General features: G+C 34.5%; 1 protein-coding gene across 6 annotated transcripts in view; it reads right to left on the bottom strand.

Annotated features, from left to right (window-relative positions):
- trio (trio Rho guanine nucleotide exchange factor) overlaps positions 1 to 16,941 on the bottom strand; it is an 820,581-nt gene that overhangs the window by 531,015 nt on the left and 272,625 nt on the right. For 4 of the 6 annotated variants that reach the window (XM_083135769.1, XM_083135773.1, XM_083135771.1 and 1 more), the window contains exons 10-11: positions 15,714 to 15,845; positions 15,038 to 15,139 (exon numbers count right to left, since the gene is read on the bottom strand). In XM_083135769.1, the coding sequence (XP_082991895.1) occupies positions 15,038 to 15,139; positions 15,714 to 15,845 (234 nt within the window). Of the gene's footprint in view, positions 1 to 9,613; positions 9,707 to 15,037; positions 15,140 to 15,713; positions 15,846 to 16,941 lie in introns of all 6 variants that reach the window. The other 2 variants (XM_083135770.1, XM_083135772.1) reach the window with 1 other exon arrangement.

Raw genomic sequence — 16,941 nt, 5'->3', positions numbered from 1 at the left:
ATGTGACGGGATGTGTATGCTTGAATTTTGATAGAATGGCGCTGCTTTTCTGTGTTGCAAAACGTTCCGTTACAAAGTGAAAAATCATGGGAAATGACCATTTCACGTTTATAGTGTTTCTTTATTAAATTATTATCACAAAAGAAATTTGTAATTTGTAGTGCTGAGCTGATACCGATGCTGATACTCTTACAGATTCCCACCGATACCGATACTTGAAAATTTCAACAATTAAAAGTTGTTCAAAATATTGACCAATATTAGCGTATAAATATTCTCCAATTATATGCATCAATTTACCAAGAAATTTACTTCAAAATATTCAAGAATTACATCAGAATATTAAAATAGAAGTTATCACAAAATCCATTTTTTCGTGAAAAACTTGTGCAAAATAAAAATAAAAGTTTGAATTTTGCAAAATTTCCAGGATAATTATACTCTGCGAAAGTGTCGTGCAGCTTTTTGCGGACCCCGTGAAAGACCAAAATCCCGTAAAAGTATAGGCTGGTATCATTAAATTAATTCCAACTGATACCTGATACTTCGGCATCAGCTCAGTCCTAATAATTTGTATATGTGCCTGTTGATATATTCATGTTATATGCAGTGACATAGTCAAAAGATGTGTGGTTTCATGTTGGCTGCCCAAATTATTCTATGCATAATATGCAACACAGTTGTAACAAAAAATTAGGAAAAAAAGTGCATGAGTAAATACAGTATTACTTTGAAAAAAGTGGATGAAAAAGAAAGAAATGTGTCTCTTTTTTAATAAATTTAAAATCCAAAAAGATATTTCAATAGTAGCCTTCATATTGTAAAACTTCATATTTTATAATAAGTTCAAGTTCTTTCTCAAAAAGGGGAAACATTGATAAAAGTACAATATTTGTGATATTCTTGCAAACCTTATTTACGTCATAAATATTTGCATAGCTATGCAAGTTATACATTTATGGTCATACATAGTATTATTTGGTGTTATTTTGACACTGTTGCTTCCTTTTATTTTCGGATAGCAAAAAAAAATTTTTTTTAGAAAAAATAGAAGTTATACATAATGTGTCAAAAGTTTCAACTGATTCATTAATTATTTTATATATGACTTTCCTAACCCTATTTCACACCTCGTCATTTGTATTATTGCACAGAGAATATAAGTGTGTTTTATTTAATCAAAATCATTGAAATGTTCTCTTTTCAAGTTTTGTGTAAATGTTACTTTGTGTATGTGCCAAATCAGTCTACAAAAAATATAATTTTAATGTTCTTATTTGTATAAATTTCAACTTGAGATAGGTACTACTTCCAGATGTATAATTCCTGTGAACATCTTGTAGAAGGATCATCTTTCAGCATTTCTCAAAGTTTTACAGTTGGGATAGGACTGACTAATCAGTACTTTATCGGTATCAGGTTATCAATATCAATCTATCAGTAAAATTAATGATACTTTTATCAATCCATATAGCTATAAAGAGCCTAGAATGGTGAGCAAAATTTATGAATGTAATTCATATACCTTAGTTTTGTAAGGAAAATGCCGAAACACGAATTATCTTTTTCAGGATAAAATCTACTGGAGTGCCCTAGTTACATACATTAAGTAACATGTTCAATGAACCACTAACTAACTAACTCCCTAGCCTTCTTAAACCCTAAGGTTCATGGCTGCAGCAACACAGGCCTTCCATCTTTCCCTATCTTGAGCAAGTTCTATATACTCTTTTCCATCCCTACCGATTTCCCTTAGGTCCATCTCAACGTTGTCCCTCCATCTTCGTCTTGGCCTTCCTACAGGTCTCTTACCATCAGGTTTCCCAACAAGAATCCTGTAAACTCCTCTTTCCTCTCCCATTCGTGCCACATGGCCTGCCCACCTAAGTCTTCTTGATTTAATTATTCTAATAATATCTGGACATGAATACAAATTATGTAGTTCTAAATTATGTAACCTTCTCCACTCACCTGTCTCCTCATCCCTTTTAGGTCCAAATATTTTCCTAAGGATCTTATTTTCAAATACTCTCAATTTATGTTCCTCTTTCAATGTAAGGGATCAAGTTTCACATCCATATAATACTACAGGCAAAATTACGGTTTTGTATATTTTAACTTTTAGTTTCTTAGATATTAAATGAGAAGACAAAAGTTTATGAAGAGAGAAGTAACATGCATTTCCTGAATTAAGCCTACTTTTTATTTCCTCTTTAATATAATTTTCATTTGTTAATATTACTCCTAAGTATTTGAATTTGGAAACTGGTTCAAACGAGTTGTTATCAATAATTAGATTTTGATTATTACCTAACACTTGGTTTCGGCCTGTAAGCATATATTTAGTTTTCTCTTTGTTAACTTACAAACCTATCTCTTTAGCAGTTTTGAAAAATATTTTAGCATTATTCTTAATTGTATTCACATCATCCCCCAGTAAGTCTACATCATCTGCATATGCTAACAACTGAGTCACACCATTTAATATTAGTCCTTCTTTAGTTTCTTTTACCTTCCTAACAGCATATTCTAAGGCAATATGCAATATTCTGTTCAATGAACCAGACTTGTATAATTACAATTCAATCTTTGCGACATCAGTGTCACTGAAAATTTTATATATGTCCATTCCAGTGATATGATTAACAATTTATTTTAGCGATGGGACCTATTAATTGATACTCTTGTCAGTCCGATATAGGCATATCGGTGTATCTGTTTATCAGTAAAATTACCGATCCAATATATATATATTGTAGCGTGTATATAAATATCTTATAATTTAGTGCAAAATTCTGCCATTTTCCCATGCCCTACTTCAGTCACCTCAAAACATGCATTTATCAAGGAGGTCAACGATCTATTCAGGTTCTTCAAGGACCATTTGGAATATTTTATCGGATCGTTAGAATATCAGTTATCGATATTGGAAAATTTATATCAGTACTTTATTGGCATTGGCCAAAATTTCATATCGGCCCATCACTAATTTACTTCGATTGGCTAAAATGTCAGAGCTGCTATTTTAAAAAAAAATAACACCTATCTGATAAACAGAAATTCCAGGTCTTAGATTGCATTTTAAAACTAAAGCTATTCAGATTATTGCTCCAAACACTCATACTTGTATTTATATATGAGGGTGGATCATTAAGTATTGCACATTTTTTTTAAAAAAGAAGTTTAATAGGTAAGACAGCATAAATTATACACATTAAAACCACATCTTTTAGCTACATTTCGACATGGGAGCCAAGTCTTTCAACGCATTTTTCCCATCGTGGCACTAGTTTCAATATACCCTGTTCATAGAACTCCGTCAATTGGGAATACAATTGTGCACAATCGATTGGACTTCTTCATCGGAATTGAAGCGTTGGACAAACAGATGGAAGTCTGAAATGTTGAACCGCCCTGACAAGGTTCTGAGATGGATCAGCTGGTCGTTGAGTATTGCCTGCTCAATGGCTGTAACATTCCATTCCGTTGTAGCTGTTACTGGTCGCCCGGAATGTGACGAGTCAACAAGGTTCACACAGCCTCCTTGAAAGAATGTGCACCACCTGGAGATGTTGCTACGGTCCAAACAGTTTTCCCCATACATGCCCAACATTTCCCTGAGAATTTCACTAGGGTTTTGTCCTTTTGCCCACAAAAAAAGAACTAGAGCTCTTTGCTTTTCACATGTTCACGACAATACTTAACATCTTTGTTAACAGTTCACGCTTCTGCCGCTAGAGTTATACCTGATCAAACAAGCAGTTTCTAGCACAAACTTCAAACTATACATCTGTAAAATTTCAACGTCCCAGCCATAATAACATCGCAGAAAAAAATTGTTGTGTGATACTTAATGATCCACACTCGTATTTTGTTATTTCATGTTGTTTTTCTACTTATTTGGGTTAATCATGATGATGAGGATGATTGAGGATTAGATGAAAATGATGAATGAAAAAAACAAGATGGAACACTCATACCATGACTGGGACTCATAGCTAGCACCATTCAAGGTGAAGTCATCAGTTGAACACCCAATGTGCTAAGCTACTATTGCTAAATCCTCAAAAATAGAGTAGGTATTGATATAATGAACACAAATATATGGAAGTTTCATTTCTTCCTTTCATTCTACATTTTCATTCATCAAAATGTTTACTAAAAAATATGGCAATCTCAATGTACTGAAAATCTTTATGAATACCTTCATAAATATGTAATGTAAAATTACTGCACAACTATACTTGAAAAATGAAAAATACTTAAAATCTAGTAAAAATAATATGCTCTAATGCTATCAGTCTACTAATATCTAAATAGTAATTTTTAATTTTGGGTGCACATACTACGTTTTTCATCTTGCGTGCAACAGAATATGCATGCTACATGCATATGGAATTGTTACATTAAAATTTGAGCAAAGAATTTTTCATGCATACCAAAAGTCTCTGCTGTCGTATGATGCTTGAACTTAACTCTCTCCAGATACCTTACGTACTTACCAAAATATCTATTTGCAACCATTTAAACTTGCAATGTGCCAATCTGGCACAATCTATTTCTTAAAATGTTGTCTTTTTAAGTTCCAAATACATAAATGTATCTTCCCTCACTTATTCTTCATGTGCCAAAACAACAATGTCTACAAAAAAACACTTTTGATTCCTTCTTTCAGAAATTCAACTTTTTATGGTTACATGTTCAGAAATGTATGACTTGAAACACTTTCTTTGAACATCTTCCAGATCTTTCTCAATATTTCTCAAAATCTGAAAAATGTTACGTAGTGAATAATACGTATGAGCTAATAACACTTTGAACTGATATCAATACTAGCGTAATCAATACCCTTACCGATTCGCACCAATACAAATACCTGAAAATGGTAACAATTCAAAACAGTTCAGACTATAAATTTTGATCTCTTAACCCCTTAACCTTTACTCGCATTTTGGTCGATATATCGACCATCGAATATAAGGTGCTACTCGTATTTTGGTTGATATATTGACCATGCAGCCGATTACAAAATTCCTGTTTTTTTTATTATCTTGATACTTTTCTTTTAGGTCGGAAACACTTACAGTGGGTTAAATGAAGCTTTGGCATGTAATGTGGATGCATCCCCCTCCCCCTCCCCCTCAGACTCCAAAGTTACGTATGGATGTTGGCGCAAATTTTAAATTTGTACACTTATTTGACAAAAAAATTTATAACTCTTAGCCTATTTAACCAATCTACTTCGGGTAACTTTTGTTTTGCAGCTAAAACATCAGGGTATGCAACCATGCAGAAATCAAAATGCTGAAGCCAATAAGAGGGACTGGGTGGACCGCGGCCCCCAACTTTCAATGAAAAAATCATAAAACTGGGGAGTTTGCCCCTTCTTCCCCTGCTATTTTGGGGAGGGGAGGCAAAATTTAGCTTTATTTTCAAAGAATGGTCATTTCTCAACCGAATGAAAGTAATTTCATGTTCCTGGGTGCATTACATTATAGAATATGTGAAAAAACTTCCGAACAGAAAAATGCAAATGTTCAATGTCTGACAGGGGCGGCACCAGAAAATTTTGACTGGGTGGGCAGGAGCCAAATATTGATAAATTAGGGTGGACAGATAAAAAATGCCCTATCCTGCATTCCTTTGTATTTATTTCGCCTTTTCTCTTTGCTGTTGAATGTCTTATTTATATTTTTCCACCATTTTCCTCTGCTTGTATTACCCCCCCCATTCTCTCTCTTCCCCTCGCACTTTCACACACATCTGTTCACCAAATTTTCTGATTAAATTTCTCTCTATCCACTCCAATCTAGGAAAGAGAAGGAAGTGATTCCATGTTGTCATCTGTTGTAAATTCGCTTGGCTATTATACTTATCTTTCCTATGTCAATCTTGATATACCTTCCTTATTTCTTTCATTGAAGTGTTCCTTCCCTTCATTGTATCTCCCTGCCCATGACGGTGTACTTCGGTTTGTAAGTGGATATTTTGTCTTATCCCTTTCAATTAAGAAGGAATTTAACAGACTATACTTAGTTAGGTGATCGAAGTAGATTAGATTAATTGATTTGATTGATTTGTTTTATTTGACTTCGGTTTTCTTCCACTTTTGGCTAATCGCGAGGGTGATGAATAGGGCCCGAGACTTTATGTTATAACATATTTTTCATTTGGCTTCGGATCTAATATTGGGGTGAGATCTTTACATATCTGATGAAAATCAGCCAAAATAGACAAACTTGATAAAGCATATTTTGACATATTTCACCAATTTCACGTTTTAACAACATATTTCTTCAATTTTGTTGTAATAAGACATATTTCTGTATAATTTTGCAATTCTCTCGCACATAATCGGTTATTTCATATTTTTTCTTCGTAGGTTTAGCACAACGGATAGTTCATATTGTCGATGGCAGGATATGGAAAGGCAGGAAGAAAGGTGCCGTCTTTTCTTAGTACAGAACAATAATACCCCACTTTTTATCCCGCCGACAACTGACAGTCATGCAAACATTATTGAGGAAAAATGTTCTCTTTCATTGTTGCACAGGAAGTAAAGAAGTTTCGTTCTCATTTCTTTGTCTTTTTCGCTTTTCACAAAAAGCAGTCAAAAGTAAAAATAACTTTCGGTACATTACAGCCCCTACTCTACTCTATCGGGTATGGGAGAAATTCGAGAGTACTGTTGTGCATATTTTTGGCTTTACTGGGAATATTTCTGCATTTTTCTGACATATTTGTAATTTTTCATGACATATTTTCCAATTTATATGACATAATTACATACATATTTTACGGTTTTATAGGACATAAAGTCCCGGGCCCTAGTCATGAATTATGATAAAATGAAAGGACAGTCAGAAACACACATAGGCAGATCACAAAATAGGTCCACAGATACCAGATGTGAGTACAGACGCCAGAGCCTCGTTAGTCTGCAAAATACAGCCGAGAGTGTAACGTGGAAGAAAGGTTTATATTTAGGTGGCAGATTAGAGTATATTGCTTAATTTATGCGACAATTATGAAATATATGGAACAAATTCTTTACGAATGGAAGTAACATCAGGCTGTATGTGTGTAACTAGCGCCGCGCCGTCCCTTGGAGACGAACAGGGCCTAATGTTTCATGGAGTGAAGCTACCTAACAGCAAAACCATTTGAAATAAATTTTAGCATTTTAGACTTTGAGAGCAAGTTATGGCAAAATTCGACATTTACAGTTGCTAAGGTTTTAATTGTCTGCCTTGATTTGCTACTACTGACGTGCTTTCCAAAACGAAATAACTTGTTTTAACATGTGATACAATGTTGTATGCACTATACATTAAGCATTCAAGGATGATTACAGAAAGTATGATAAACCCTGACAATAGTGAAGAAATACTTTTTGGTTTTTGTACATAATTCAAATGAATGATTTTGAATATACAATTTTTATAATATTATGAGTTTAACTGAAAAGAGCAGTGCTTCTTAATTGAGGCTTAATGAATGATTTTTACTTGGCTCATAGGAGTGTTCCAAATTGATGTGTGTAGCCGCCTACATGAATCTTTGAATTTAGTTAATGCCTGCTAGAAAAGTTTTTAAAGTACTTTTGTTCATTCTGCATTAAACTTTCCTCGTATAAAAACGTGATTTTTCACACAAAATAAAATTAAAAATTGCAAGAATAAATGAATATGTGCAAAATGAACATCGATAAATTGAATTCCATCACTTGCTTATAACCGTGACCTGTCTGATGCAGGAAAAATAAATACTCCATGTGGTTCAATAGAAATATTCATTGACTAGAGATTGAGAAAACAATCTTAACTTACTTAAACAAATTAAAAAATGAAATTTATCACTGTGGCTACTGTATGTGGCAATTCCTCTCCTGTTCACACCTTACCTTCATACAAATGGAGTTTCTCTTCTTCATAATGATTTGAAATACTTGGAAACAATTTAAGTTATTGACAATTGCCACGCGAGCGAAAGAAGTCATCTATTTTCCAAAATGCTAGGTGAAAGAAGCCTTGTCATGAATCGAAGTTCCTTTGCATGCCATATGGAAGAAATGTGAATATGTTTTTATTTGTTTGTTTGATTTTTCTTTCTGTAGGTTTTGTACTCTCACCTCTGTAAAAGTGCACTTTGGCTGTAGATAGATATTGTAATACATACTTGTAGTCACAGAAGTGTTAACTCTATCACAAGTCTTAAACTTCAAGTTTTAAATATAAAATATAATTAATTACAAATAATAGGTATTATCCCTAGCCATATTTTGCTACAATTTTCACTATCTTATTCAGTAAACTAATGTACATCCAAAGGCATCGAAACTTCGTGCAGGATGATATTGTGAACCTTTCTCATATATACAATATTCGTAAGAAAAATATGCACGGAGTCATGACAAGAATACATCTTTATTGAAGCATTTGTATTTTTCTAAATATTCATTAATACTTCTTGAATATTTTTGGGTGGGCAGAGGAATTTTTTGGTGGGTGCTTGCCCACCCTCACCCACCTGTCCCTGATGTATGACGAACTTCAAATTGCCGTCCAAGAGTGTGATCAGGCTGTCCCTAAAGAATGGTTTGCTGTTGCCATTCACAAGCTTCCAGATTGCTGGCAACACTGTGTAGACCTTGGTGAGGAGTATGTTGAACAGTCTACAGCAAAATTTTCATTTAGCAACACCACAAACCTACACATGTAAGTCTCAATCAATACTGACTGAAGCTCATACACAGTTGTTGTAATTGTCTGTAGCAGTATGATATTACTATTTCGCACTAAGTAGGGCCACATATTTTTGAATAAAATATCAATATTTCGGTACAAAATTTAGGCACATTTCGCGATCAAAACTCGTATTTTGGTGTTAAGGTGGTGAATACAACCCTAAATTTGATTTCAAAACTACATTTATTACATAAAATAAACATTTGCTTTCTAATAGCACATTTATGTAGTTATTAGAGTATTAAGTATATTCCTATGTAAAGGAGTCCATTTTTTGCAATTTATTTCATTTTCAATGATTTGCATAACTTACAGGATAATTCAGTCTTCAGAAAATGTTGCACCATTAAATAAACTCTAAATTTCATGTTTATGAGTTCATTGCCCATTTTGCAATTCCTTTCGCATCATTTCATGACAAAAGGTTGGTTGGAAAACACACCTCACAAATACATGAAAAATGAACATTATAGTGTGTATTTCACATTTCGTGTTTCCATCAAAAATGAAATATGCATGTCCCTAGCTATAAATGTGGATCTCTTGTAAATACTGTTGGAAAATTACAAATAATTTATGCAAGGAACACCTAAGCAAATAAACTTACCTTCAATAATATATTTATAAAAACACTTGTTCATTTCTTTGAACTTTGTTTACAAAAACAATTTAAGCACATGACAGCAGAACTGACTATTATCTATCCCCCCCACCCCCAAAAGAAAAAAGTTCAAGCATATAACAGCCAAAAGCAAAGACTTAGGTATACACAGGAATTCTTTTAAAAAATACTGTACATGCTCTTCTGGGACTGTACACTAACTATCTAACTCACAAAAGAAAGAAAGAGAGAAAACAGTGCATACATGTTTTCTAGATGATTGCTCCATCCCAGGCTGATTACAGATCTGAACCAGGTGGTCAAGTTGATAGAGGAGTTTTTTGCTAGTACTATGAACCTGTGAAGGAGGCAACCAGCACCATGTTAGTTAGTTTATATATACATATACAAAATATTAAACAAGTAATCCGCCACCAGCCATAAACTAGAGTAACAAGGCATGCAGCTGCAATTGTCTGTTGTCATACAGCTGCAACTAGGAGCATATTAGTTCAGGAAATAATATTCACATTACATACATACATAGGACAATCATTATTTACAGCTTGTCAAGTGCATACTAGTATGGCTCTGGTAAAATTTCTGTAAATAACCTTTCAATAGATGGTTTCTTATTCACACATCCACCCTCTATTCCGGCTTTGTATGATTTTAAGTATTTTTGAAAATTTAAGGCCAAATCTGTTCCTCAATTTTCTTCTATTGGACAAAAATAATTTATCAGGAAATGGAAAGAAATTTGAAAATGTAAATGTCTCACATGTGTCCTGTAAAAATAGCTCATATGGGAAATCTGTAAATATGTATTTTCAGATACAAATAACGCAATATTGGATTGATACATATAAACTAATAGAAAAGAAACAGTGCTACTAGAAGAAATTGAATACCAAAATTACATATTGCCATCAATATGTAATAGAATTTTCAAAAAGGCAGTACATCACACAAGAGTCAATGTATGGATTGCAGTCTTTGCAATTTTTCATCTGTCTGGTCGTCTGGTCCTATGTCCGACTTGGTGGAAGTGTAACTGTTTTTTGAGATCTGGTCCGATATTCCATGTAATGATTGATTTGGTTTATTTTACTTCACTTTTCTGCCACTTTTGACTAATCGCGAAGATAAGGATGAGTGACGATATGATGAAAATACATCTATGGCCAGGCCGTATTAAATCCAAGACCCCTTGCATCGTAGCATGCTGTGCTAACCACTCCGCCACGGAGGTAGGCTCCATGAGATGGGACCGAAAGAACAAACAAAACTGTAGGATTTGGGCAGATGAAAATCCGCAAGTGATTCTGGACGTACCCCTTCATCCTAAGAAAGTGACTGTGTGGTGTGGTTTTTGGGCCAATGGCATGATCGGGCCTTATTCTTTTTCAGGACCAACATGGAAACTACGTGACTGTCAATGGGGAGCGATACAGGAATATGTGGTGCAATTTTTGTGGCCTAAACTGGCAAGTATAGACATCAACAATGTGTTTTTCCAACAGGACGGTGCGACTTGCTACACAGCTCGCCAAACAACGGAATTATTGCAGGAAAAGTTTCCCAAAGTTCTGTTCAAAAAGTGTGATGTGAAGTGGCCATCAAGATCATGTGACCTAACCCCGCTGGATTATTTTCTATTGGGTTATAATATGTAGGACCTCCCCGATGGCGTAGAGGTAACGTCGTCGCCTTGTAATCAAGGGGTTCTGGGTTCGATACCCAGTGGAGGCACATGACACAGTGGTTCGGATCCCACTTTAAACTGTAGGTCTAGTCCCGATTAGCCTTCCTGTGCATAAAGTGGACTTAAAACAACAAATCAATCAATCAATCTATTGGGTTATGTCAAATCTAAGGTCTATGAGACTAAGCCACGCACAGTTCATGACCTGAAACGGAACATTGAACGAACCATTGAAGCTATACCGCCCAATATGTGTGCAGATGTGCTGCAAAATTGGACATTCAGAATCACCGAAGCAGAGGAGGACATTTGAATGACATTGTTCAAAACATAATGCCATTGTTTGATCTTCAAAATAAATATATATATATATATGTTACTATCACTTGTGGTTTTCATTCTATCTAATTTTAAAGAACTGACGTTCAAATTGGTAGACCCTATAGTTCTAATTTTATCCAGGAGATGGTATTATTTGTAAGCCTTACATATTCGTTTTGTGGCATCCTTTGCTACTGTTTCCTGAAGTAGTCACTAGATATCATTGTATGTATTGCTTGGAAAATATGGTTCGTTTACATACCACTACAAACAGATCTCTACATTTCCAGCTACTGTATTATGAGGAAAGCAGTAAAGTGGTAATTCAAAATGCTTTTTTGGTTGTTAGAAGTATCTATTGTTAACAATTTCATTCTTCACAATGATATGAGAGCCAAAAATTATTTCAAATGTTTGCGACATGCAAAATACAGGAAGATATTTATTTCAGCACTTAGTAGGAGGTGTAAGAACTGGAGATGAAAGAACAATGAAATACAATGAAATCTTGATCCAGAGACAGGCTCAACAGCTTGCGTGTTGAAGAAAAAGCATGCCTATGTAATGTTCACAAGAAAACCATGTCTTCACTCTACTAATTGCTCTGAAATGTGTCACATGTTAAGGGCACGAGGGAGGGTTTCTGTGAGATTCTCCCCCTCTGTGGCACCTGCAGGCACTATTGCCAACTTAGCTGTTTTTGGAGCCAGATCTGGCTAATTTGTGCACTTGTTTGGCTGTGAACTAAAGTCGTTTTCACGTTCAGAAGACACAACGGCGCTTATGGAGAAACCGCACAGTGTTGCCAATACAGCGCTAGCTCATGTCGCCGGGAAATGATGACCTTCCTTCACAATGAAGGTGTTACGTATTTTGTATATATAATGATAATTATATGTAAATATTAATATTATACTGTGAACGTTACAGTTACCCTTTTTACTATGATCCATTGCGATCACTACACACGCGAGTGTAATGCACGAATATGACACTTCAGAAATCACTTAAAAAAGTAAAAATCACTGAGCGCTCACACAACTGAAAACACTTTTTCGAGAGAGGAAAAAAGTCTAAACAGACCAAAGCAGATCTCTCACTCAAGTAAGGGGAACCTGGCACATGGGTTAGATTCAAGTTGCAACCCAAACAAACAAATGAGTTATGGGCCACGTGAACTGATAAGACGTGAATGACTCAAGCAAGGCATGTCATATTTCTATCTTGAAGCCCCATATTTTGTTACGTGTTGGAAAGCCTTTCAAAGGTTAATATGGTGTCTATGAATTTATGTGTAGGTTGGAAACTGAAAGGTGATCTTCATTTCAGTATTAATGTCGACAGTAATGTAAACAAGAACAACGTGTATTTGCGACAGCACTAATGTTGCTCACAACAGCAGCATTGGAAATAATTGCCAATTATTAAATTTAAGTAATTTCAATTCTATTATAACAAACTGCATGAAGTTCATATTTTTACTGAATGGAAATAAAATAACAACTCGAAAACTTGGTGGTGATTAGCCGGAATGCTGCGGTGAGTCAGCTCAAGATGGCCAGACAGCGTCTCCTTACTTCGCGCCCGGTTTGGGTTAAAAAGAAACTCCAAATGCATGGAAGTAATATTTCTGGGAACCTTTGAGTGGTTATAAAAAATAATTTCATTATTTTCTCCACAACTTTGTCGCTGGAAGTTTTTACTTGGAATTACAGAACAAAAAATGGCCAGCGACGACATTTTCTACTGCACGAATATAAAGAATCTCCACATACTTTATTTGAATATTTTTTAATGCAAATATGTTTTAAAGTATTGATAAATTCTGAGTTACCGTCACCTATGACAATTAAAAAACTGTGTCAATTTTTTTAATAATGAATGCTTCAATTTTACGGCATGTTTTAACGTTAGGAATGAAAACAATGTAAAAATTGTGTTTTCACAGAAAATTTGCGTTTTTAATTTATCTAAAATTATGTAAGCAAGTTACCAGTTTTTTGTGTTCACCATCGTATTCTCTACAAAATTTCCTGCAAAACTGCAGGTACCGATTTTACTTAAGCTAAATTTGTAAATCCAGAAATTTCACAACAGCACGCTCGTATTTTCCATAAGAAAAGCATTGCCCATAAGAGCAAATTGTGTCTTCTGAACATGAAAACGACTTTAGGACGCCTGCCCCACTACGAAGCCATCACTGGCTCCGGCCCATGTAAACCAACTTTTGCCATGAATATATATTTTGCATGTGGTATTGTTATATTGGCTGCACTGCCCCACCCCTTGTTACCTCCCCAGCTACCTTTTTTATAGCAGGGTGACTTGAAGTTGAAGTTGATTCCCCATGAGGAATAACATGGGATTCTGTACATACTTATTTATCATATTTTTCGAACATTGTGTGTAGCTTAATAATCAACTTAAAAAAACAAATTTCTCTCCACTTGCAACATGGACAGAAATTCGTACTCCCTTGCCCAGCCGGGTTTCTCTTTAGTAGCAGTGCCCATTTTGATGTTGAAATAAAGGGACAACTGGTGCAAAACTGTAACTCTTTCCCTTAAAAAATTATAAAATATAAATATTTAACTTGCGTTTTTCATGTAACAATCTCTAGAAATCTGAAGAAATAAAATAAAAATACAATATTTTTTGATAACTTGTTTGCCTGTTCTTAAGGCATACTGGCAGTAGAACTGTGGGCATTTAAATGAGAAAAACATTACATCACACAGGACAGGACAAGGGCTGCAAGATATGTGCAGAAAAACTGGCAAAATATATGGAGTCCCCCTATCCACATCATACTTTTGCTTTCTTCATTGAAGCTTTGAAAAGTCTTTCATGAAGGAGTCTATACTGTGAGGAAATAAAATGTCTTATGTGGTAAAACATTGGGTGTGTGAGTATTGTATTACTTGGACTGATACAGTTTTACTAACAATGAACATAAAACAGGTGGAAAACATGACAACAGTTTCACAAATATTGTATAACTGCTGTGGTGTTATGAAAGTTTTGCGGTATACTTATCACCAAATTGTTTTCCTCCGAAAATTTCTTTACACCCTTTATTATATGCATTGAAAGAACTTGAAGTCAAGGATAATTTTAAGTGTATATATACCACAAGTTTATTGCAGGGCTGAAGAGTGGAATAATTCGAAATGATTTACCAAAGCCATACAAAGAAACTTGATCATTATACATATATATTTACACAATGTGCACTTCCACCATAAATATTACTAAACATACCAAATCACATTTTTACACCAAGCTACATGTTCCATACAACTTTCTGGAGAATTCAGAGAAAGATAAAACAATAACTTGTACTATTGAAAGGGAAAAGCTTGAAAAATTGGCTAAACGAAAAGTTCCTCCAACATAATTTACTCTTGGGAACGTTAGTCATAACAGATCAAAGATTATGAAATTAACTTTGAAATGTGGTAACTATTGAGCAGTAAACATATGTGTTTGCTAGTATACAAATTTTGCTCAGGCACATTATTAACACCATCATGAAAATGTGATGTGGTATGTTCATCATGCAGGCTATACACAGTGGCGTGCAAACACCCATAGCTAAAATTCCCTTTAACTAGACTGCTGAAATGCTAGAAAGAAATATCATGTGTATTGCATAAAGCATACATTATCACATATAGAAAATCCATCTGCATCTACGTAAAAAGAACAGCAGACTTGAACCATCTCATCCAACCCATTGAGCAAATCTTGGTATGCATTATAAACCTGAAAAAAATTTGCGAAATTTGTACTATAACATATTTAGTTAGACATGTTGCATATAAACATTACAAACTTGACATTAAACTTATATTAATATAAAGTTTTAGCATATCTAATGGATTTAGAAATCACATAAACAAGATAACAAATTACTGCAGCAAAAGCACTGCAAAACAACTTTACATGAAATTTTGATAATTTTAGACACACATCCATCCATTATATAGTAAGTATTCACGTTTGAGACTACTGTTCCTACATATACTTCACAACGTGAAATAGAGCTTTCCTCTATGAAGTCAGAAAGCAGTCAAGAAAATTGCAAACAAGAATAAATTTAAAATTTTTGCATATTCTGTAGACCGTTGAATAATATTGCTCATCTTATAATAAGATACGAAGTTCAACACTCAAAATGACACACTATTAAATATGAAAATATTGCACATCCAATTTATCTACATAAATATTTAGATAGTATGTAATATTAAAGTGTCAACATTATAAAATTAGAATTGATGTAAGTAACACTGCAAGGATAAGAAATAATACATAGTTTGCCATGCACAGAACTTACCTCAGTATAAGCTTGGCACATTGATTCATAAAGATTTTGATGCTGGTGAATGGCTGCTTCGAGTATTATCACTTCACAAGGAATACTTATATTTTCACAAGCCTGGTTCCAGTTAGGTACATTTTCAACATACTGCAAACAAAATGAAACTTGAAAAGGTATAGTTAAAAAACATGGTGGAAAACATGACTAGTAAATAATAGAGCTGAACTGATAACACCTCTACACATTTATCGCAATATTACTGTTACAATTCTCAGAATGGAGTTTAAAATTGCAGTATAATCTACGTAATTATTAGAAGGTTTAGTGATTTCTAAGATACAATGTCTTAGCAAATCTTACTATTTTGCTCATGTCAAAACTAGAAATTTAAACTATACAATACTTTCATGAGAAGCACAGAACTTTATTTAATGTGCATAGTGCATAATTTGAACAAAATTATATAGTCTTGCTACACACTATGCTTTGATTTAAACTTCTAGGGAAAAAAATGTGAACTAAGCACCCTCAGTTGGCTCCTGCTTAGCCAGATAGTTAACGCTCTCACCCTTGGTACAAGCGGGCCCAGGGTTCGATTCCTTGTGGGTACACCCACAATTTTGAAAATGATCCAGCATCATGAGGACAATTGGGGAGCTACTTGAAAAGAAGAAGTAGTGCACTCTGGTCTCGAAAAGCCAGAAAATAGCAGCAATGGGACTCCATGCGCTGGCCACCCGTCATCTAATGAAAAACTGCTCTGGCAGGCCCTGGCCTTTAGAGGGATGTTGTGGCAAGGAGTTTCATGAGCAAACTTTATCTCAAATTTCAGTCAGTGAGTGGGAGTGGTTGATTGAGTGTGTGTTGTATGAAAATGTTTTCAATAAACTCAATATCTTATCATTAGAGCCCGGAAGTTCAGGCATTTATTTTCGTTAAAATAGGCAGGCAAAAAGGCATTTATAATGTGGAAAATAGGCACTAAAAATGAAAAAAAAGGCAAAATAAACCGAAAAAAGGCACATTTGGAAGTCGCTAACTTTTATCCATAATTTCTGGCAAAATGTTAAAATCTAAATTGGGAAGAGCATTTCCATTTTTTCCGTCTTGATTGCACATAACTACAAGGTGCTTTTTAAGTTCTCAACGTTCATTGCTAGTCGTCTGTCAGAGAGAATGTTTTTCATAATAGAAAATGATCTTTCACGAATTGAAGCCGCTTCATTTTCTGGAAGAGCATCGA

Source organism: Lepisma saccharinum, chromosome 14 (genome assembly GCF_977018435.1).
Source record: "Lepisma saccharinum chromosome 14, izLepSacc3.1, whole genome shotgun sequence".
Classification (NCBI taxonomy): Eukaryota; Metazoa; Arthropoda; class Insecta; order Zygentoma; family Lepismatidae; genus Lepisma; species Lepisma saccharinum.
The sequence above is the reverse complement of the archived record's forward strand: the minus strand, read 5'-3'. Positions and strand labels throughout refer to the sequence as shown.